We start from the raw sequence: 19,466 nt of genomic DNA, 5'->3' as shown, positions 1-19,466 counted from the left end.
CAGTTCTGGCATCACCGTCTAAATATACTGTAAAACATACTGTATTCACATCAAATGTTAACTCAGCGGTAGAGTTATACTCGTGGGACACTTCACTATCACAAAAGTGCAGTATTTGTATGTCTTTTAAAGCCTTACAAGTTAAACATTTCAGTTGCGTGCTGTTCTGACAGGCACTTTTACTGAGCACGTACACCTGCAGCCTGTCAAACAGCGACTGATTACTGGAATAAGTTATCATTTGCGTCTAATTGTGCTAATTACTTTTAATAACACACAAGTAAACATGTGTGTCTTTATTTATTAGATTACAGTTTAAGATCTTAACTAATTCAGGTTCAAATAATGACAGTTGAATTTTTGTCTGAACTATCCATTTAATTTTAATAAAACAACCAAACACAAAGAGAAAAACCACTCACTGTTCTCGACTGAAGAACTTTAAAAGAGTTTCTTTAATAAGAATCATTGTATAATTTATAAAGTGAAGCGTATATAATGTTTTATTTCTATATTTATTGCATGCTACTGCTAAAATGTAAGCATTTGTAAATAATCCTAGTTAAGTTCAGTCAAGATAATGACATTCTGCAGAACATGGTTCTCAAAATGTCCTCCATATGGCTCAGCGGATGTGGGTAAGAAGCATGCCATTAATGTGGGTTCAGATCCTCCTTTTCTTTCTCCCTGGCCTTTTCCACCAAAAACTCCACACACCAAACAGAAGAGGCAAACCGCAACAACGTATTTCAAGAATGCACTGAAAACCTTCTGTAATACCATGATCCAGCTAAACACTTCCATGCAGATCAGGGTTTAAAATTAACACTTGCCAAGTGCCAAATGCAAGTTCGGCTGTTGACCGGTAACATTATGAGAAACTGCAACATTTCATAGTTTTAATCGAAGTGTAAGAATGATATCTGACCCTCGCTGATGTAATGTGAGCGATTCTAAAGATAACCATTTTCATGTTTTCTAATGCCATATAATAAACTTAAAAATATAATATTTTTTGGGATACTACTTGATACTGCAACATACACTACTGTTCAAAAGTCTGGGGGCAGGAATTTCTTTTTATGTTTTAATGGCTCTTTTGCCATCCATGGCTGCTTTTATGTGATCAAACATACACTAAATTAAGTTAAGTTAAGGGGGGGGGGGGGGGGGGTGAAATGCTATTTCATTTTACACTGTTAAAGAGTTGGATTCCCATGCTAAACATGGACAAAGTTTCAAAAATTAAGTTGTACGTTTCGGTTTGTCACAAGTTTCGGAAAGTTTTTTTTTGAGTATGGCTCTGTGTGACGTTAGATGGAGCGGAATTTCCTTATATGGGTCCTGAGGCACTTCTGCCGGAAGAGCGCGCGCTCCCGTAGATCAGAGCACTGAGAGCACAGACATTCACTGATCAGAGCGATTCACTGATCAGAGCGAGAGCGTCGCAAAATGTCACAAAAGAAGTGTTTTTGGTTGCCAGGGCAAGACAACCTGACTGTTAGACTGTTAGCCATGGTTTGTTTTGGATGATGTTTTTTTTTCCCCTCACGGTAATGTCACAACTTCCAAATGCTCTCAACGCAAAAGCTTACTGGCGCTCGTGATTCTTTAGCTCCGCCCACACGTCATGCCTCAAGCCGCTCGTGTTTTTCAGGGAAAAATCGGTACAGACTATCTTTCTCTTATGAATATAATAAAACTAAAGACTTTTTGGAGTTATGAAGGATGCAGTACTACTCTATAGGTACTCAAGATTAACAGGAGATTGAGTGAAAACGAGGATTTCACCCCCCCCCCCCCCCCCTTTAAGTTAAGTTAAATTAATAAAAAGTAATATAATTTTTGTGGAAATTGTGATTGTTTGATCGATTATTTATTTATTTATTTTTAGGGTTCTTTGATGTATAAAAGGTGCAAATAAACTGCATTTATTTAAAATTGAAATCTTTTTTAGATTATAAATCTGTAATCTGTAACTTTTAAATGATGTACATAAGTGAATATATATGAAAAAAATATATATAGGCTATATATGTGTGACTGTGATATGGGGATCAGCCCCTATAATATATGATCTTGTGATTTAGAGCTGAATAATTCACTAGAAAATAATAAAGTGCAAAACACTGTTTCCCCTGACTTGGTACTTTTTTTTGTTTTTTGTTTTTTGTTTTTTCACTCATTGCCAATTGTTACAAAAAAAATTATATGAGACTTTGTCGGCATTGCTGAATCTGCCCGTTAAAATGGCAGAACCTTCAGGTCTCAACACATTCTGATGAGGTTGAGATCCAAGCAGAGAGCACAGTTCTTACGTGGAGGGCAGCTTGCGTGTGCTGTCTCCCTTGGGCTGTGGAGCACATGCTGGCTCTGTTTAGATGGATTGGGCTGTGCTGACAACCCTCGGAGCCCCTCGTAAATGTGCTCTCTTGCAGGCCCGACTCACCAGATTGGCCGTTCACACATCCATCTCCTTGTTCTGGCTGTGTTTTATAGGACAGTAAAAGAAGCTGTATTATTTGTCTAAGAGCAAAAGTAGAGAAGAACAGAGAAAGGGGTCATGCTCTTCCTAGTTTTGGTTTCTGAAACAGCCTGAACTGAAAATTTCAATCGAAAAGACAGAAAATTAGGATGTAGTGCTGTCTCTGTGTGAGGAAATGAATACCATTGCAGTGCAGTAAACTGGAGCGCTTAAGCCAAAGTATGCTTCTTTGTCCTTTGAAAGCAAGTAAGTATTGATAGTGGGAGTGTCTATGTCTAAAGAGATTAATAAATTGTTAGAGGGTATTTAGGCCATATGAATCAACAGGCAATAAATAAAAACAAATGACCTTAATATTCTGAAATAAAAACATAAAAAAGAATGTATTTAAGGATTGTTAGAATGTTCCTCTGAGACATCAATGAAGGACTAGAGGAGAGAAGCCTTAAATCCATATTTACTGCCAAACTCTGGTCTACTACACACATTACTACACTACACGTTTTTATATGTTGGCCTTTTATTCAGGTGATTCTGAAAATAACAATAAAATTACTTATAGCATTATTATTATAGACATTATTTATTAATGAAAAGACTTACTGAGCTATACAGACTAGTATTTAAGAGCTTTTAAAAGATGTTTTGAAAGAAGACCTGTCCTCACCAAAGCTGCATTAAAATGCATTAAAATACATTAAATACGGCAACATTGTGAAATATTAAAAATCTAAATAACTGTTTTCTATTTTAATGTGTTTTAAAATTAAATTTTTTTCCTGTGATGCAAAGCTGAATTTTCTGCATCATTACTCCAGTCTTCAGTGTCACACGATCCTTGAGAAATCAAACTAATTTGCTGATTTGATACTCATTAAATGTATTATTATTATCGCTATTAACAATGTTGCAAATAGTTATGCTGCTTTTTATTTGTGTGGAAACTGTAGAAACTTTTTCAGTATGAATTATTCAGAATTGGGAACTTTTTTAATGTCTTTACTGTCACTTTTGATCAATTTAAGTGCCATTGCTGAATAAAATCATTATATATATATATATATATATATATATATATAAATGATTATTATTATATATGATGAATGTCTGGACTAGTATTTTATGAAAAGATTTGAAAACATGAATGTTCATTCGTAGAGTTGCCTGTAGCACTGTATGACTCTAAAAGAAGATGCATTTCTTCACAGATAAATCAGCATTCGTTCTACAAAAGAAAATGAAAGATCTGCTGAGTGAAAATGCAGTCCTCTGACAATGACAGTAAGGGTTTTATGAGATCTTAGGCAAAGTCACCTGCTCCCTGTGGTTAAAGGGTGCAAAACTATCAATCCCCAGCCTTTGAACTTCTCCAAGTAGTCTTTGCCTACTATTTCATGACACCAGAGCCCAAAGCCTGTAATCTGTGGACCAAAGCCTCCTCTAAATCACCTGACAGGACCTGTACCTATCACTCCACAGCCAGCACTGAACTGACAGAGGCATGAGCCCCACAGGGCTAGAGAACAAAAACACAAGTCTTCACAATGAAAGCCCACATGGAATGAGAGGCAGATGGCCTGCCGTCCAGCACCCCTCTGCTTTAGTAACCTGAGGAGTCGTGACCTTCAGTCAGCTATACTAGAGGCCAGCACCTGCAGAAGGACATGTTCACAGACAGCTGGGATAACGCGGGATGAGCAATAGGCTTGCAGAGGCATTAAACGGTTCTTTTTTTCCGTCCAAATGGAATGTTGAGCTTTGTTGCACATCATTGAGAGGAAATTGAATTGTCTTTGTGAATACGTGTCTCAACCGATCTCAGGGGACCATTAAAACATTTCGCTCAATCAATGGAAATCTTTGAAGACATTTTTCTTTTAAAACATGGCTTTGAATGAGGTGTAATTTTTGGAAATAGTGTGTTAATGTCCCATTAGAAAACCCTTCAGAATTAAATGGATAGTTCACACATTTATTCTGAGCCTCTATGATGTTCTTTCTTCATGGAGCACAAAAGGTGAATTTTGAGGAAAATCCGGGCTGGTCTATTACATAATGAATGAGGACCAGGGCTGTCAAATCACCAAATTATAAAAAGAGCACAACAAAATGAACAAAAATGTGAAAGATATCAATTCTACAATATATTGTAGTAAGTGTTATAAACAACCCAGGCTCATTGGAAAAAAGAACCCGTAGCAACATTTAATTCATTAATGTTCATTTTTCATCTCTTTCAAAGTGTTTTCAGTTGAAACCGGTGAACATGAATCTGGCAACATTTTAATAGATTGTTTGTATGTATTGCAGCAGTTCCAGTAAATGTTAAATGGAAATTAAATGTCCGGTGAGTCGCGGAAAAAAGTTAATAATCTATCACGTTTGAAAATAACCTAAATCAAAACCTAACCAAAAGTGTTAAAGGGGTCACATGATGTTTTTTTTTAAAAAAAAATCATTATTTTGTGTAATTGGTGTAACAGAATATGTTGACATGCTTTAATGTACAAAAAACACATTATTTTTCAAATACTGTACATTATTGTAGGTCCTCTAAGCCCCGCCTCTTTCAAACTGTCCTTCCAACAGGAGCAGGGTGCTCTGATTGGCCAGTTTACCCAGAGCATTGTGATTGGCCGAACACCGCAAGCACTCATTGGAAATTTAAAACTCCTTTTCATAATCATGAATAACAAAACATATTTACAGCAGCTGATTCAGAAGTGCCAGATTGTCGTAGCAAATTCAGAATTACCTCCTCTCCCAAGTTCACGAAACGTTCGTCCATAAAATGCGTTGCTGTTCTGTTGTAAGTAATCTTAAAGATTCCTTAGTGCATCTACTTTCTGAAGGCCAAATCAAGTGCTTTTGCTTTCTACTAGATACACAAATCATTTCCATGGCATGGCTGATTCAACACTAACTGTGTTACTGAAACCACACCTTTTTTGTTTGTGTGTGAACGTTTGTGCAGCATTATGCAAATATTTCCACATGCTGACATAGACATGTGGGGCATGTTTGAATGAGCCGTTTTAGGGGTGTGTGAGTCTTAAATTGATAAAGACTATCTCTTTGGATTTGAGATTTTATTTTTTGCAACTTTACAGATCTTTTTTATGCACCAAGAGCTTGTAACACTCCAAAGAGAAAGGAAAAATGGAAATTGCATCATATGAAACCCTTTAGATAAGCAAAAGTAGCATAAAACAATGCATTTGCTGAAGCGACCATGACATTTTAGCTTGCTAAGTCTCTGAACAGTTTTTTTTTTATGGCTCCTATTTCATGTGACTCATACCTGAGCACTACATATCGCATGTGCAATGCTATACCAGGTGAGCTATCGAGCAGGTTTACTACATTAGAAAAGCCATACAGGAGCAGGTTATGTGATGCAATCATAATTTGTGTAAAAACATGTTTTTGGGGAGTTTTGCAAAAATGTAGGTAAATATTTTTTTTTCTCTATTAGCCTAGTTTAGCGATATACAGTATATGATGATAAAAGTATCGAGGAAATGACACTTTGAAGCCATTTGACATGAAACACCATCGGTTATGATTTATTATTGCTATTTTATTCTTTCCTTTCATTACACAAAAAGCTCTGTATGCCTTCAGAAGACATGGAATATTGCACTTAAATCATATGGCCCTCTTTTATAATACATTTATGATGATTTTCGTGAATTTTGGAGCTTGACAGTTCCAATCCAAAATTAGTTTTATGGAAAATGTACCTTCTTCTGTTTCATGCCTGAGAGAACCTAGGGGTTTCAGATTAACATAAGTGTGAGGAAATGATAATTAATTCTGGGATGAGAGACTCACCTGCTTGGTTGGTAGTGATGGTGACCGCAGCGTACTGGCGGACCGTGGGGGCCTGGGAGGACACTCTGTTTTGGGCCTCAATCTCAAAGGTGTAGTTTGTGTGTGCCAGGAGGTCCACTACGGTTACTGTCGTGTTAGTGAGGCCGGTGGCACGGGGCAGGAAGCGCACGGCCCCTAGGCAAGGTTCACACTGCCTGGGACCCGGCCAACATCGCTTACAGACCACGTTAAAAGTCACGTCCTTCCTGCCTCCGCTGTCAGCCGGCCAGCTCCAGTCAAGAATCACCGACGTCTCATTAATGGCAGAGATCACATTGCGTGGAGCAGACGGAGGTCCTGAGGAAAAAGGATAAGTGATATAATATTTAATCATAATTTTGTACAACAGGATGAACAACCATTTGAGCTGTATTAAAATGCATATTCAACACTGACACTGTGAACCAATATCGACCCAGGAAACCCATCTGAACCGTTTCTTCTACACTCTTTAAAATAAAAGTTCTTTATTAATATAATTGATAGTTCCATCATGAACCGTTAACATCTCAGTTCTTTAGATTATTAAAATACTTTTCACATGATGAAAAATAGTTAAGAATTAATGAAGAAACAGCATGAAGACACCAACGAGAACGTCTCAATATGAACGCATTAGATACTTCCAAAAAACATTTATTCTTATTTATTGTTTTATTCATTTACATTTATTAATTCTCCAAATTATGTGACCAACTGTCTCATTTGTGTCTCTTCCCCCATGATTATTCCTAAAAGCTGACAGGAGAAACATCTGGGACAAAGTTTATACTTAAATGAAACACAACTGAGAACTCCATTAAATCTCATGAGCTATGAAAGAGCAATAAAATGTCCCTCTGGGGAAGTACGTTTACTTTAAAAAGTGTGGGTTTAATCGTTAAAGTCATCAGTTATGGATGGATACAGAATTTAGGCAGCCATGTCCTTCCTTCCCCTTGTTAAAATGCTGGCAAAGTCTCTAGAATTATTCCAGAGTTCAGAAGTGTCTTCACTGGATTGTTATATTAACTTTAAAAGATTGTCCCGATAAAAAAACGGGGTATGAAGTGTGGCCAGTGGCCTCTGTTGATTGGAATAGCAGGCCTGCACAGCAAGCGTATATATAACAAGAGTGAAATCTCTGATTGAAGTAAAGTGATGGACACCAGTTCAAAGCCAGACTGTAAATAATTTTGGAATACTTTGTGAATTTAATATCTGACCTCTGGGTATTATTACGTGAAAACCACATTCTTGCCTTAACGATGGTGATGAGTGAAGAAATCAAAAGTGCAATGTTGGGTTCGTTTGATCTGACGTGAATTCACACACTGAAGGTCCAGAGTTTAGAGAAGGTTTCCTGCTTCTAGAACTTTAGAATTATTTTGACAGACATTTCGTCTGAGAAGGAAAGTGGGGGAGAGATAGGATTTGAGCCTACATTAAGAAATAGAACATTACACAAAGGAATCTCCTCCACAAATTCGCTCCGGAACATTCCAGAGCACTCCCTGTTGCTTTCCCTTGATTCTGACAAGATAATAAATCAGACGTTTCATTCAAGGTCAAATACAGGATTCACTACAATGGCCTTTTCAAAAGCACTTATAGAAAGAAGAGCAGCTTTCCTTGAGGAATAATTCACTCAAAATGTAATTTTATAATCACATTCACCAGCTCTTGTGGAGGGGTAGACTGAAAGACTTTCACTTAAAAATCAGTCTGTGCTTAAATGTAACTATCGTATGTCTTCAGAAATGTCTTCAGAAAAATGTATTGAGAAATAAAATCTTACCAAATGGAGTCATAAATAATAATAATAATAATAATAATAATGATAATAATAATAATAATAATAATAATAATAATAATAATACTACATTATGTACCTGCAGCTATATTACCAGTACGTAAACTAAAATAATAACAAATAAATAAAAATCATAGCTAAACAAACAAACAAATAAATAAATACTGAAGTGGGTCAAAATAAAATACAAGCTTGAAATTACATGAGGGTGAGAATATTTTTATATTTGGCAAAACAATCTTTCATACTATTTTAATAGTGGATTTCCTATTTTACACATTCTTGAGCTTTCTTTCATATAAAAAATGAGGATCATAAAAAGGAGGTTGTCTGTGTCAGCACAGATAAAAAATGCATTAATGTGCCTCAGTCTGCAGTGGCAACAGCACAGACCAAAGTCTCTTTTTATAGGATGGAGGAAAAAGTTGTTATATGTCACTAGGTAACATCTTTGCCAGAGCAAGGCGTCCTTTGATCCTGATGTATAATAGAAATCACAGTGAGCAGGTAATGTTCACAGACTGGCTGGCCTGTTAGCGGGAGGATGTGAGGTGTGCCAGGGTAAGCTATCCATTACACAGACACTTCAGTCTGACAAGCAGCCTCCAAAAGTGTGACTACAGCCTTCATTATTACCACAGATCTGACCAATCACCACCAAAACAAGACATTTTCTCTTTGACATATGGGAGATGTTTACATCATTTACAATTGGCACAATTATATAACATGTCCGCAGTTCACATTTTCCTCACGTCAAGGATTTACACTGCAGAATATCGGCTTTATGAGGTCATTAAAAAAAGAGACAGGCAGAAATAAACAAGTCCATTTATACGTACTAAAAACAGGCATAAATATGTATGCCTTTAAAACATTCACCGGTGATTAAATGCCGACCTTCGCTGACACGACATAGAATGCAACATAAACTGTAAATTTTACAAAGCAATAATTCATGGAACGACCGCCTATATAATCCAGCCATGACCTGAATTATATTCACATGCAAAAAAAAACATCTCTGAAGAACTCAGTATGACCTTCCTCAATTATTGCAGATAATATCGTGCGTCGTGCTTCCTTTAATTGCAGTTCCGCTCTCAGAGCTGCACTTAAAGCGTATCTGTTCCACTGCCTGCATCCGAGCAGATTCTATCAAGATAAATGCACAAACTCGGGGACTATGACAGTATGAAGTGGAGAAATTAAAGTCGTACACTCCGTTCAAGCATTTTTCTGCACACTGTACCCATCAAAGTCTTAAACTAACATTGGCAATGAATGCTTAAGTGGAAATGAAGACTCAGTATTGCTTCCGACAGCCGAAATAAAAAGCGACTCGCATGAGCGTGGCGTGATCTGACGTGGTGACTACTTCGGATGTCACGTAAGATACACCCTATTAAACTTGGCCGTGGAATTCAATAGGCTAAGGCTCTTGGTGGTTTTATGTGATATGAATCAGCACTGATAGCAATGCGGTGATTTATGGATAATGTGTTTTGGAATGCTTGGCTGTCGTTGCACGCATCTGTCTACCATCTGCGTACTTCTCCAAAAAAGAGAATGGGTTAGCTTACTCCGCTGCGCAAACCAGAGGAGGCCTGTCGGTTGAAACATTTAAAAATAAGCAAACACGGGCTATTCTCTGTGGGATAGCTTGAAGGCCGCTGAGGGGATATTGGAAGCTTTGTCAGAATGAGCCAACACAAATTCATCAATCCTTGAACTAACACTATCCTTAAAAAGGCTCTGGCGCTTCTGAGAGCTGCGCGGTGAACAGGAACGCCGCGTTTCAAGTAACATAAATAATTATCCATACAACAACATCACTTCTAAATGCTTGTGGAGAGTCTGTTGTCCTGCACTGTTGTGTTGAACATCTGTGTACGCCTTTGTGTTGTGGGTCAAAATGACCCAAATTCGTTTCCATGAAAAAAAGAAAAGAAAAAGAAATTGAGAGATGATGCTGTATTTAGTGTCATGTAATAGGGCTGTCACTTTTGTGAAAAAATCATTTTAGATTTTTAAGACATAAGTGTTCATTGAATCGATTGTAAAATCGATTTTCCATTTCTAAAAAAAGACGTTTCCTTTTTCAACGTCAAATAACGGATGAACGTAAAGAGAGCACTGGAAACGCACAAGTCAGCAATATTTCTTATTTATTGGCATGAAGTTTCGTGCAGAATAACAAACAGCAACAGGAGTGCAACGTTCTCAAAAAAAAATATATAGGCAGAGGGAACGGCTGCCATAACAAAAGAAAAACATCACTGCATGCTTCAACCCAGCTGCATTTATGATTTAGGCAATTCAAAAGTGATTCAATCCATTTCAAACTACTTTTCAAAAAATTTTACTTTAAATGGACTTGAGAACAGGCCATGTGTGTTTTTTTTATTAAACGTAACCGACACTTAGGCTAGGCGGCACTAGGCAGGCTTAAGGAAATGTGCAAAAAGGCTAGTGCCATTACAAATTTATCTGACAGGAAAACAAGTCGATCAACATTTTCGGAGTCCAGAGCGTAGCGTATTTTATTCACTATATGTTTAGCTGTTGAGAAGACGCGCTCCGACCGCACTGACATCCCAGGGACACTCAGATACACCTGCGCAAGGCCGGTCGCTGTCAGCTTGCAATGGTCCTTTTCATAACTCAGAATCTCCTGTAACTAGATGCGCGTAAACGTGTCTTTACATTGACTTATCATTGAAATTATCCGCGCCAGATGCTCTATTCGCATTTGTTGTGAATGCAGCACACTTTCGCTTTCGACGTCACTGGGTCTTATAGGCGCGTAAAATTGCTGGTATTTTCTGTCTAGCTTTCGCAACGCATACTGCTTGGTTGTGAGTTTTGTTACATCCATATTTTTTATTGTTTACTTATTTTTAAATTAATAGTGTACATATTTGGTTAAAATCGATTCCCTAATTTCATTTTCGAAACTTTTTTTGGTTGGTCCGATCGATTGTGCATTCGATTTTCGAACTAAAAATGACAGCCCTATCATGTAATGCCATCAATATCGTGTATTTTATATTTTAGCCTTTAAAAGCTACAATAAAGTTTTTTTCTTCTTCACAACACATCTGTCACTACAAATGTCTTATTGTCCAGCCTTTGCTAAACAAATCTATGTGTTGAAACTTTGCTTGCACATTCATGACCCGAAATGAGGAAAAGTCACAAAGTTTCAAGAAGAAATTAATATTGCAACCAGTGTTACAAGCAGTTAGAAAATCAAGTGTGGGTCAGTCTGACACAATAGGATGCTTAAAAGTAAAGTCAAACCTATAGAATCTGAAGAAAATGTACTTATGTATGTCAGCAGCACGTACGAGAGCAGGCCATGGAGACGGGGTCCTCTTCTGCACGGAAGTAGTTTTTCTCGCAGTCGCAGTGCACGGCTCCCTCCAGGTGTGTGTAGCTGTGTGGAGGACACTTGGAGCACTCGACGTTCCCAGAAGAAGCCTTATAGAAGCCAGGCCGGCAGGCTGTGGAGACAACAACAGGAGGGAAGACAAATTAGGATGCTGGGAGTCTCTAGACAACAGGGCCATTCATTACCCCATTACTATGCTGCCATTTTAAATGGAGCGAATCATTTCACATGACCATATGCATCGGCGGACACAATGGAAAGTCATTTAATCATCTGTGAGGACTTAAACAAACTAATATCTGTACCAACAGTGCTGAGACGTGGGTACGGCCGGCCACACGCACATGTGAGTAGGTGTTATGACCTCATAGGAAAGAAATATTGTTTCAAAATGACAGCAAGATTAAATGGAGAGCAATGGTAGACTGCTTCAACTCACAGGATATCAAAGTCTGAAGTCTCAATATGAACTCGAACATTTCTCATCAAATTCCAAAACTAAATAAACCCAATTAAATGATGTTATTGTCTATCATAATGAAGAAAAAGCCATAAAAAATCTATAATTTTAAAGGAAAAACAGGACATGATAACAACCTAAAGTTAAAATATCTTTTTATTTTAGTTTAATGAAGTCATGCTCACCAAGGTTGTGTTCATTTATTTAAAATGTATATGTGAAACAGTACTATTGTTAAATATTATTACAATTTAAAATAACTGATTTCTATTTTAATATAAAAAAAAAATCTATTTAAAAATGTCCTTTATTTTTGTGATGGAAAGCTGAATTTTCAACATCATTACTGCATTCTTCAGTGTCACATGATCCTATAGAAATAATATGCTGATTTTCTCCTCAAGAAACATTTATTATTATTAAAATCAGTTGAGCTTTTTTTTTTTTTTGGAAACTGTGCTTCAATTTTTGATGAATATATATATATATATGATATAGGTATGACTGACTTTCACATTTTTGAATGGCAGGTTCAGGGCAATACTTATGTTTAAGGAATGTTATTGTTAATTTTTTTCTTCATGGTTATATCATATTATATTTTAAAAGTTATTAAATTTTCCTAAAAAAATAAAACAAAATAAAAATCATTCAAGTGAAAAAAAGCATATGATCACAAAGAGTAGTCCTTGAGGGATTTTAGAAGAAACATCAGAAACAAAGTTTATGCTTGCCTGAAACATATCATAAAGTGTTTTGAGCTATGAAAGCGCAACCTACAATATGAGCAATCATTTTTCCTCTAGGCAATGAAAATTTGGAAGGCTTAAGTCAGAGCCATGTGATAAAGTACGTTTAAAAATACTTTTAAAATCTCCTTTAATGTCACATTCAGCTCCGGTTGCATGAATTATGCAAATACATCTCTCAAAAAAATGAAATAAAAAAAAAAACTCTGCTATTAAAAGTGTACTCGTCAGCTCATCCGACCCTATTCATGAGAATCCCATTCCATTATCCATAATGAAGAGGGAAAATCATGATGAGATGGCTAATTACTCTGGCTCACATGCATCTTTGTTTCACTCCCCACTTGCTGCAGGTTCAGTCCTTAATACAATTACTGAACCACAGCTTCAAGTCAAGTTTTTTTTTTTTGGGGGGATGGTGGTTGATGGTCGGATATGCAACCGCTTCAAACATATCAGTTATGTTTATTACCTATCTCACAGTCTACATGACATTCCCACCACTACAGCGCACCTACATGCCTGTTGTGTCTCCTGAGAGGTTTCTAATGCTGAGTGTGAGCAGAAGTCGGCATGGAGAGTAGCTGTGATGCATGAGAATGCAGGTTTATATTAACCTGTTTCTCCTCTAAAGCTCTCCATTAGGGACTGCTCAAAATTATGCTGATGAAAAAAAATGCAGGTGCTCTTAATAGTGTTTGTTGCAGGAAATCTAATCTGACACACTGTTTCCACTGTAAATCAGAGTCCCAAATGTGATAAACACACATCTATGTTGCAAGAATGTGTTCGGAGGACACATTATAGCACAGAGGTGGCTTTTTCACAGCTTACGAAAGACATAAGTTCTTTGTTATATATTCTCTTATTTTGTATGCTTCTCATTAAAGGGTTACACCACCTCAAAATGTACATTTTGTCATTAATCACTTACCCCCATGTCGTCCCAAGCCCGTAAAAACTTTGTTCGTCTTCAGAACACAATTTAAGATATTTTAGATGAAAACCTGGAGGCTTGTGCCTGTCCCATTGACTGCCAAGTAAATAACAGTGTCAAGGTCCAGAAGAGGTATGAAAAGTCATCAGAATATTCCATCAGACGTGCAATCTGGGTTATATGAAGCCACGGGAACAGTTTTTGTAAGCAAAGAAAACAAAAATAACAAATTTATTCAATCATTTTTGTCAAAGGTCTCCTCTATGTCTCTCCATATCACAGTAAGCTGCTTATGCTCTTCTGTGCCAGCCGCACCACAGGGATGCACTGTTTCTACACGTATTTAGCTTTGGTTTGAAAGAAAACAGCGTATCCTTGTGGCTCAGCAGTTACCAGTAGCCATTGACTTCCATGGTATTTTTTTCTTCTCTCTATACTATGGAATCAATGGCTACATCAATTGTTTGGTTACAGACATTATTCACAGACAGAAGAAATAAACACTTACAGATTAGGAATGACACGAGGAAATGAATTATTAAAAATATTTCAATTACCATTTTCAGTAATTGAGATACAACTGAAGTAAAGTAAATCATTTATTGTAAAAAAATAATTAATGACAAAAGCACGGCAAATCTAAGAAGAGTGCGAGACACTGTTGAGGTCTGGTCTGTCAGATTACCATTTTTGTTAGATTTGTCATTTTTGCAGATCTCGTTCGTATGTCGCTAGACAGAGAACAAAAACAGATTTCCTTCCAATCATTCATGATTTCATAACGCCCTTGAGACGTGATGACCGTTACTTATAAATAGAAATAAATTACACATGCCAAAAATAAACAAAGGAGATGCACGACAAAGAGCAGCGCGGGCCAGTGAAGCAGGTGATGATGGAGAGGAAGGTGCCCCAGTTTCCGTCACTCGGGCGTTTGTTCTTGACAGCTCTTTAATAGAAGTCCGGGAAGTCAATGGCTCTCGACGGCATCAGCCTCTCATCTCTCCAAACCCTCTTACTGCAGTGAAAGGTCATGAATGACATTACCCAAAGCTGTGCCTGCTCTTCCTCCACGTACTCTGACCGCCTCAGATGTTCAGGGGAGCGCTGAGCGTGGGATGATGTATAAGTTTGTGTGTCTAACACGACGTGCTGAGGTGGAGGCGCTTTGTGTGTGTGAGCGGGGCTGAGCTGGGGGGATGTTATTGATTACACGTGTGCTGTGAGGCTAACAGGCACAGGAAGGGAGTGAGAGCGCTACAGAGGGGCGCTGAGGTGATTTCTCATCCAGGCCTCCCAGCACACGCTCCATACACACTCGCTCTTAACAAGAACACACACGTGCTCCCCCAGGAGCCTCCCTTAATAAGGATATGAGAGATGATCTTATTACTTTGTCTATGTTTTCTTTACTATCTTGACGAGGTTTGATATTGTGGAGGTCGAGTAAAAACAAAGAGCTGTGTAAGAACTCCTCCCATAGGAAAATGAATGAAAAATCAATCGTTTCTTGAGAGCAACTGAAGAGCAAACAGAGCAAAAGGTGAGATGAAATCTCAACAATGTCTTAAACTGCGCTCAGACCTGCCTAGACACCAAAGTGCGCACTGGACAATAATTTCTAAATGAAATTTTAATTACATAATAGAGGTGTATATTCAATGTCATGTCACTGATCCAAACAGTTCAAAAACAAAACCAAACAAAGCACAACAAAACAGTGAAATTAACCTTCCCATTATATATATATATATATATATATATATATATATATATATATATATATATATATATAGATATAGATTTTTTTTTTTATCACCCGATAAAAGTCTCCCGTTAACGCAGCACGTTAACGCCGATAGCGGCCCACCACTAATACAGTGTATATATATATATATATATATATATATATATATATATATATATGACTTCAGAATGTTTAGATATTTGTACTGGAAAACAAGACAAATATATTGAGTAAGAAATTCTCTTCTGAAATTCTCTTTGTATTGAATATGTTTATTTTTAATTCTTCTTTTAATTTTAAAAGAAGAAACACGTGAGACAAAGATGATGCATAAGTGAAACAAAATTGGTATCGCCATTAAATCTCCTGGAAAAGAAGGAGCCTCAGAGAAATCATATTTTCCTGTGGGAAGGGGTAGCTATGTTTTAAAATACAATTCCAAAAAAGTACAAATAAATGTTCCTCTGGACTATGGAACAGAAAGCTGATTGTGTCATCGGTAGCTGCCGATATGATATGAGAGCAGAGCTCCCTGTGACTAAACAGGATCCTATCAATCAATAGAAGCATAATGTGAGGACATGACGGTAAGTGCTGGCTAGATTCACTTACGGTACGGTCTTTATACAGTGTCTGGCAGAGAGGGAGAGGATACAAGGAACAAATGCATTCATTCAGCACCTCCTGTTCAAACTAATTGCCTGGGAAACTGTATCTGACTCGCTGGCTCTCAAAAGAGAAGCCCACCTTAGATGTCCTTCCTCTGGAGAGACCAGAGCAAAGTGCACAGAGGTCAGACTCTCATTCCCATTATCAATGTCTAAAACACTGTCTAAAATCATTCAAAAAGGAAATCATTTATTTAGGGCAACATCCATTTTTCACCCCTACCCTCCATTTTTTTAAGGATTATTATAATAATTGTATTTTTATTTTTTTGAGTAATTGTATTTATATATATATATATATATATATATATAAAGATGTGTATTCAATTCCAAACTGTATTCAAGACCTAGGGAAAAATAAAGAAAGAAAAAAGAAAATAAATAAATACCAATTAATGAAAACTAAAACCACTACTAATAATTTGTGATTCTTGCTAAATGCAGACACATTTTGCATGGCACATTCTTGAAACATGTTATATTTCAATAGTAATAAATGGATTTACTATACATTATAGTTAAATATGAAACTCGGATTAAACAGATTTATTTATTACATGGAATCAATTCTGAATCAGTTATTTATGCATTCATAGCAATCATGTTTAATTCAAGTGCAAGACAGTTCTTTTTGTCACAGATCTAAAGAGGTTTTGTCCCTTTATACTGGGAAAGCAGAGATTGGCTCTTGTCCATGAGAGTTTTATACATCAAGTTTATAATGAAGGTTATCACAAGACGTTAAGCTGAGAACCACTAAGCGAGCATCATGGGAAAAACCCCAAACCCAATTAAAGTGCATGCATGGGATTCATTTCCACAGCTAATTCAATCATTGCCAACACTGACACCTCTAGAGCTCTCCACTCAAATGACCTCTGACCTTGATCAATGGCTGCCTGGCACGGCTGCACAGCCGGAGACCTGACAGAGCCTCTCCAAGCATATTCACATTGCATGATTTTCAATGTTTATACATCTTCAAAACATGCTAACAAGCTACATGTGATCATGTGTTGAGGATAAACAAATAGGAATTCCTCAGCACAAATGCTCGATTAAACACGCATTCATAAATCACAAATTCACATATGTGTCTGAGTTGTGTTGATATAACCCAGCTCTCCTCACTCAATTGTCCATTTGTAACCGCGGGCACTTAGGAGAGCTCAGCTGTAGTCCTCAGAGAGGCAGAAACGTGATCAGCGCTCCTCTGTTTGTCCTGGAACCTCTACAATGGCGCTCTCAGAGGAGAATGAGGCCACCTCTCCTCGAATCAATACACACTGCCTTGTAGACAACACCAATGGCACCACCAAACAGCCCATTTATGGGGCCTTTTAATACAGAAGGCCTCAAGAACACAAATGTGACCGAGGACATTAATGTCACATCATCGTCTGCATTTTTGTTTGTCCATCTTTTGCATTCAGTGGTGGTTCAGTTTTGTTTTATGACCCAGATTTTACACACAAAAACAGGCCCATTTCACCCAAAATTAATCTGTGTTTAGCATTAACAAATTGAAACCTACTTTCTAGGACAATTAAATGTTTTGCACATAAAATAAATAGGTAAATAAGTCAATTGCTTTCTTTGCATTACATTGATTTGCTTTACGTTTTAATTTAAAGACCCATTTCCCAATTTTTACTGTGATTATCATAATTGCAATAGTCAATTTGAAAGCTTTACTTTAAAGACTTTTTTTTCATAAAGGCAGTGCTATATACACTTTAACCAAAGTCAATTTTGAAGATTGACTTGAATGTGCATGATACAGACCTAAATTTTTATAATCCATGACTGAAAACATTTTGTAACATGATTTTGATGTGCCATTTACATGGTAATGCAATGTCTGATTTTAAAATGGGTTTTAAAGGATGAATTTTGAGATTTTATGTTTTCAAGTGATATATAACTTCTGATGATTTCTAAAATGTGATAGAGAAAAAAGCAACGAGGAAGTCTTATTTTAAAACAAAGGTCAAAGCTCCTTTTGTAATGTAGATTTCTGAGGGTGCACTCTTGTCATAAATTAATCTATTACTTTTCCTACATCATTTTTAACAAAAAACATTGGTAAAATATATATTTGGGAGTCTTAGACCTTTCCAACGATATATAGTTTGTCAAGATTAGATTAGATTTGATTATATATATATATATATATATATATATATATATATATATATATATATATATATATATATATATATATATATATATACAGTTTTTTTCTTCACTAAAGTAACAAGAAAAAATATGTATCATGAAAAAGTCACATTGCAAAAAATAATAAAAATCATATAAATAAAAAAATCATATAATAAATCATTAAAAAATCATATTAAAAATTAAAAATTGAAAATAAAATCTGCTACTTAATATAACTATTAATTTATTTATTTTCAGGGGGGAATTGAAATTCAGCAAAAAAAAAGAAAAAAACAAAGAGGCAAACTCTACTTCCAAACACTTTCAATGCTTTTATTTACTAAAAAAACAATTTCAAAAGCTCTGTTCAACAAATATGAGAACCACACCCTAACATTCCCAGAAAGTGATGGGAACCAAAACGCTTCACTATAAAGACTATAAAGTTCACAAAGCAGATAAATGTGTTGTGGACTGGGAGCCAGGCTCTCCATCAGCTCTCTCCAAGTGAAAGGAAAGGTCAGTGATGGTTTCGCTCCACTTCCATGGTGCCAGCGGTAAACAGAGCGAGTTGTCGAGAGTGTTGACTAAACAAAGGATCTCCTTCCCCAGACCTTCCATTCCACAAGGTCAGAGGGACTCTCACCCTCCTCCTCACTCTCCCACCCCAATTCCGGGTAAAATTAGATTTGATAAGGCATCCTGCGGGACAGCCATTCGAGGCCCCCGCTGCACTGGAGATGGATATTAGCATCGTAATGCGCACCGCACTTCTGGGACAGTTTACAGTTCCAAACATGTGTTTCCGCCCCGTTTTGCAGTGTAGCTATAATGCCTTCAGTGTGCCTGCAACTTCCCAATCCGCTCATCAGCGGGCTTTCTCATTCAAATCAGCTCCAGATCAGACCGCTTAATTAGGCCGCACACAACGCACAGTGCTAATTTCCCAAAGTGAAGCTCCAACATGAGGAGCCTCGTTTAGACCCTTTAGAAATGAATGAGCCTCCACTTCAGAAACATTACCTTGTAGTTACCAGCACAAACACCAACAGAGGCCTGAGAAAGCTATGAATTAGCCTCGTGGAAAGCGCCAGCTCGACAGCTCCCTCATGCATCCGCTGGCAAGCTAACAGAATGAATTTGTAATTTGTTTTTGGGGGTTCGTTTTGATTCGTTCTGGCTGAGATGAATGCACTGCATC

The 19,466-nt window shown here is 37.0% G+C and overlaps 1 protein-coding gene across 3 annotated transcripts in view; it reads right to left on the bottom strand.

Annotated features, from left to right (window-relative positions):
• The window catches only part of LOC113053451 (ephrin type-A receptor 3-like), a 117,835-nt gene that overhangs the window by 49,550 nt on the left and 48,819 nt on the right, over window positions 1-19,466 (bottom strand). For 2 of the 3 annotated variants that reach the window (XM_026218478.1, XM_026218477.1), the window contains exons 4-5: window positions 11,501-11,656; window positions 6,320-6,655 (exon numbers count right to left, since the gene is read on the bottom strand). In XM_026218478.1, the coding sequence (XP_026074263.1) occupies window positions 6,320-6,655; window positions 11,501-11,656 (492 nt within the window). Of the gene's footprint in view, window positions 1-6,319; window positions 6,656-11,477; window positions 11,657-19,466 lie in introns of those variants that run through there. The other variant, XM_026218479.1, reaches the window with a different exon arrangement.

Source organism: Carassius auratus, chromosome 34 (assembly GCF_003368295.1).
Source record: "Carassius auratus strain Wakin chromosome 34, ASM336829v1, whole genome shotgun sequence".
Taxonomy (NCBI): Eukaryota; Metazoa; Chordata; class Actinopteri; order Cypriniformes; family Cyprinidae; genus Carassius; species Carassius auratus.
Note: the sequence above shows the minus strand (reverse complement) of the source record. Positions and strands in the feature narration are given on the sequence as shown.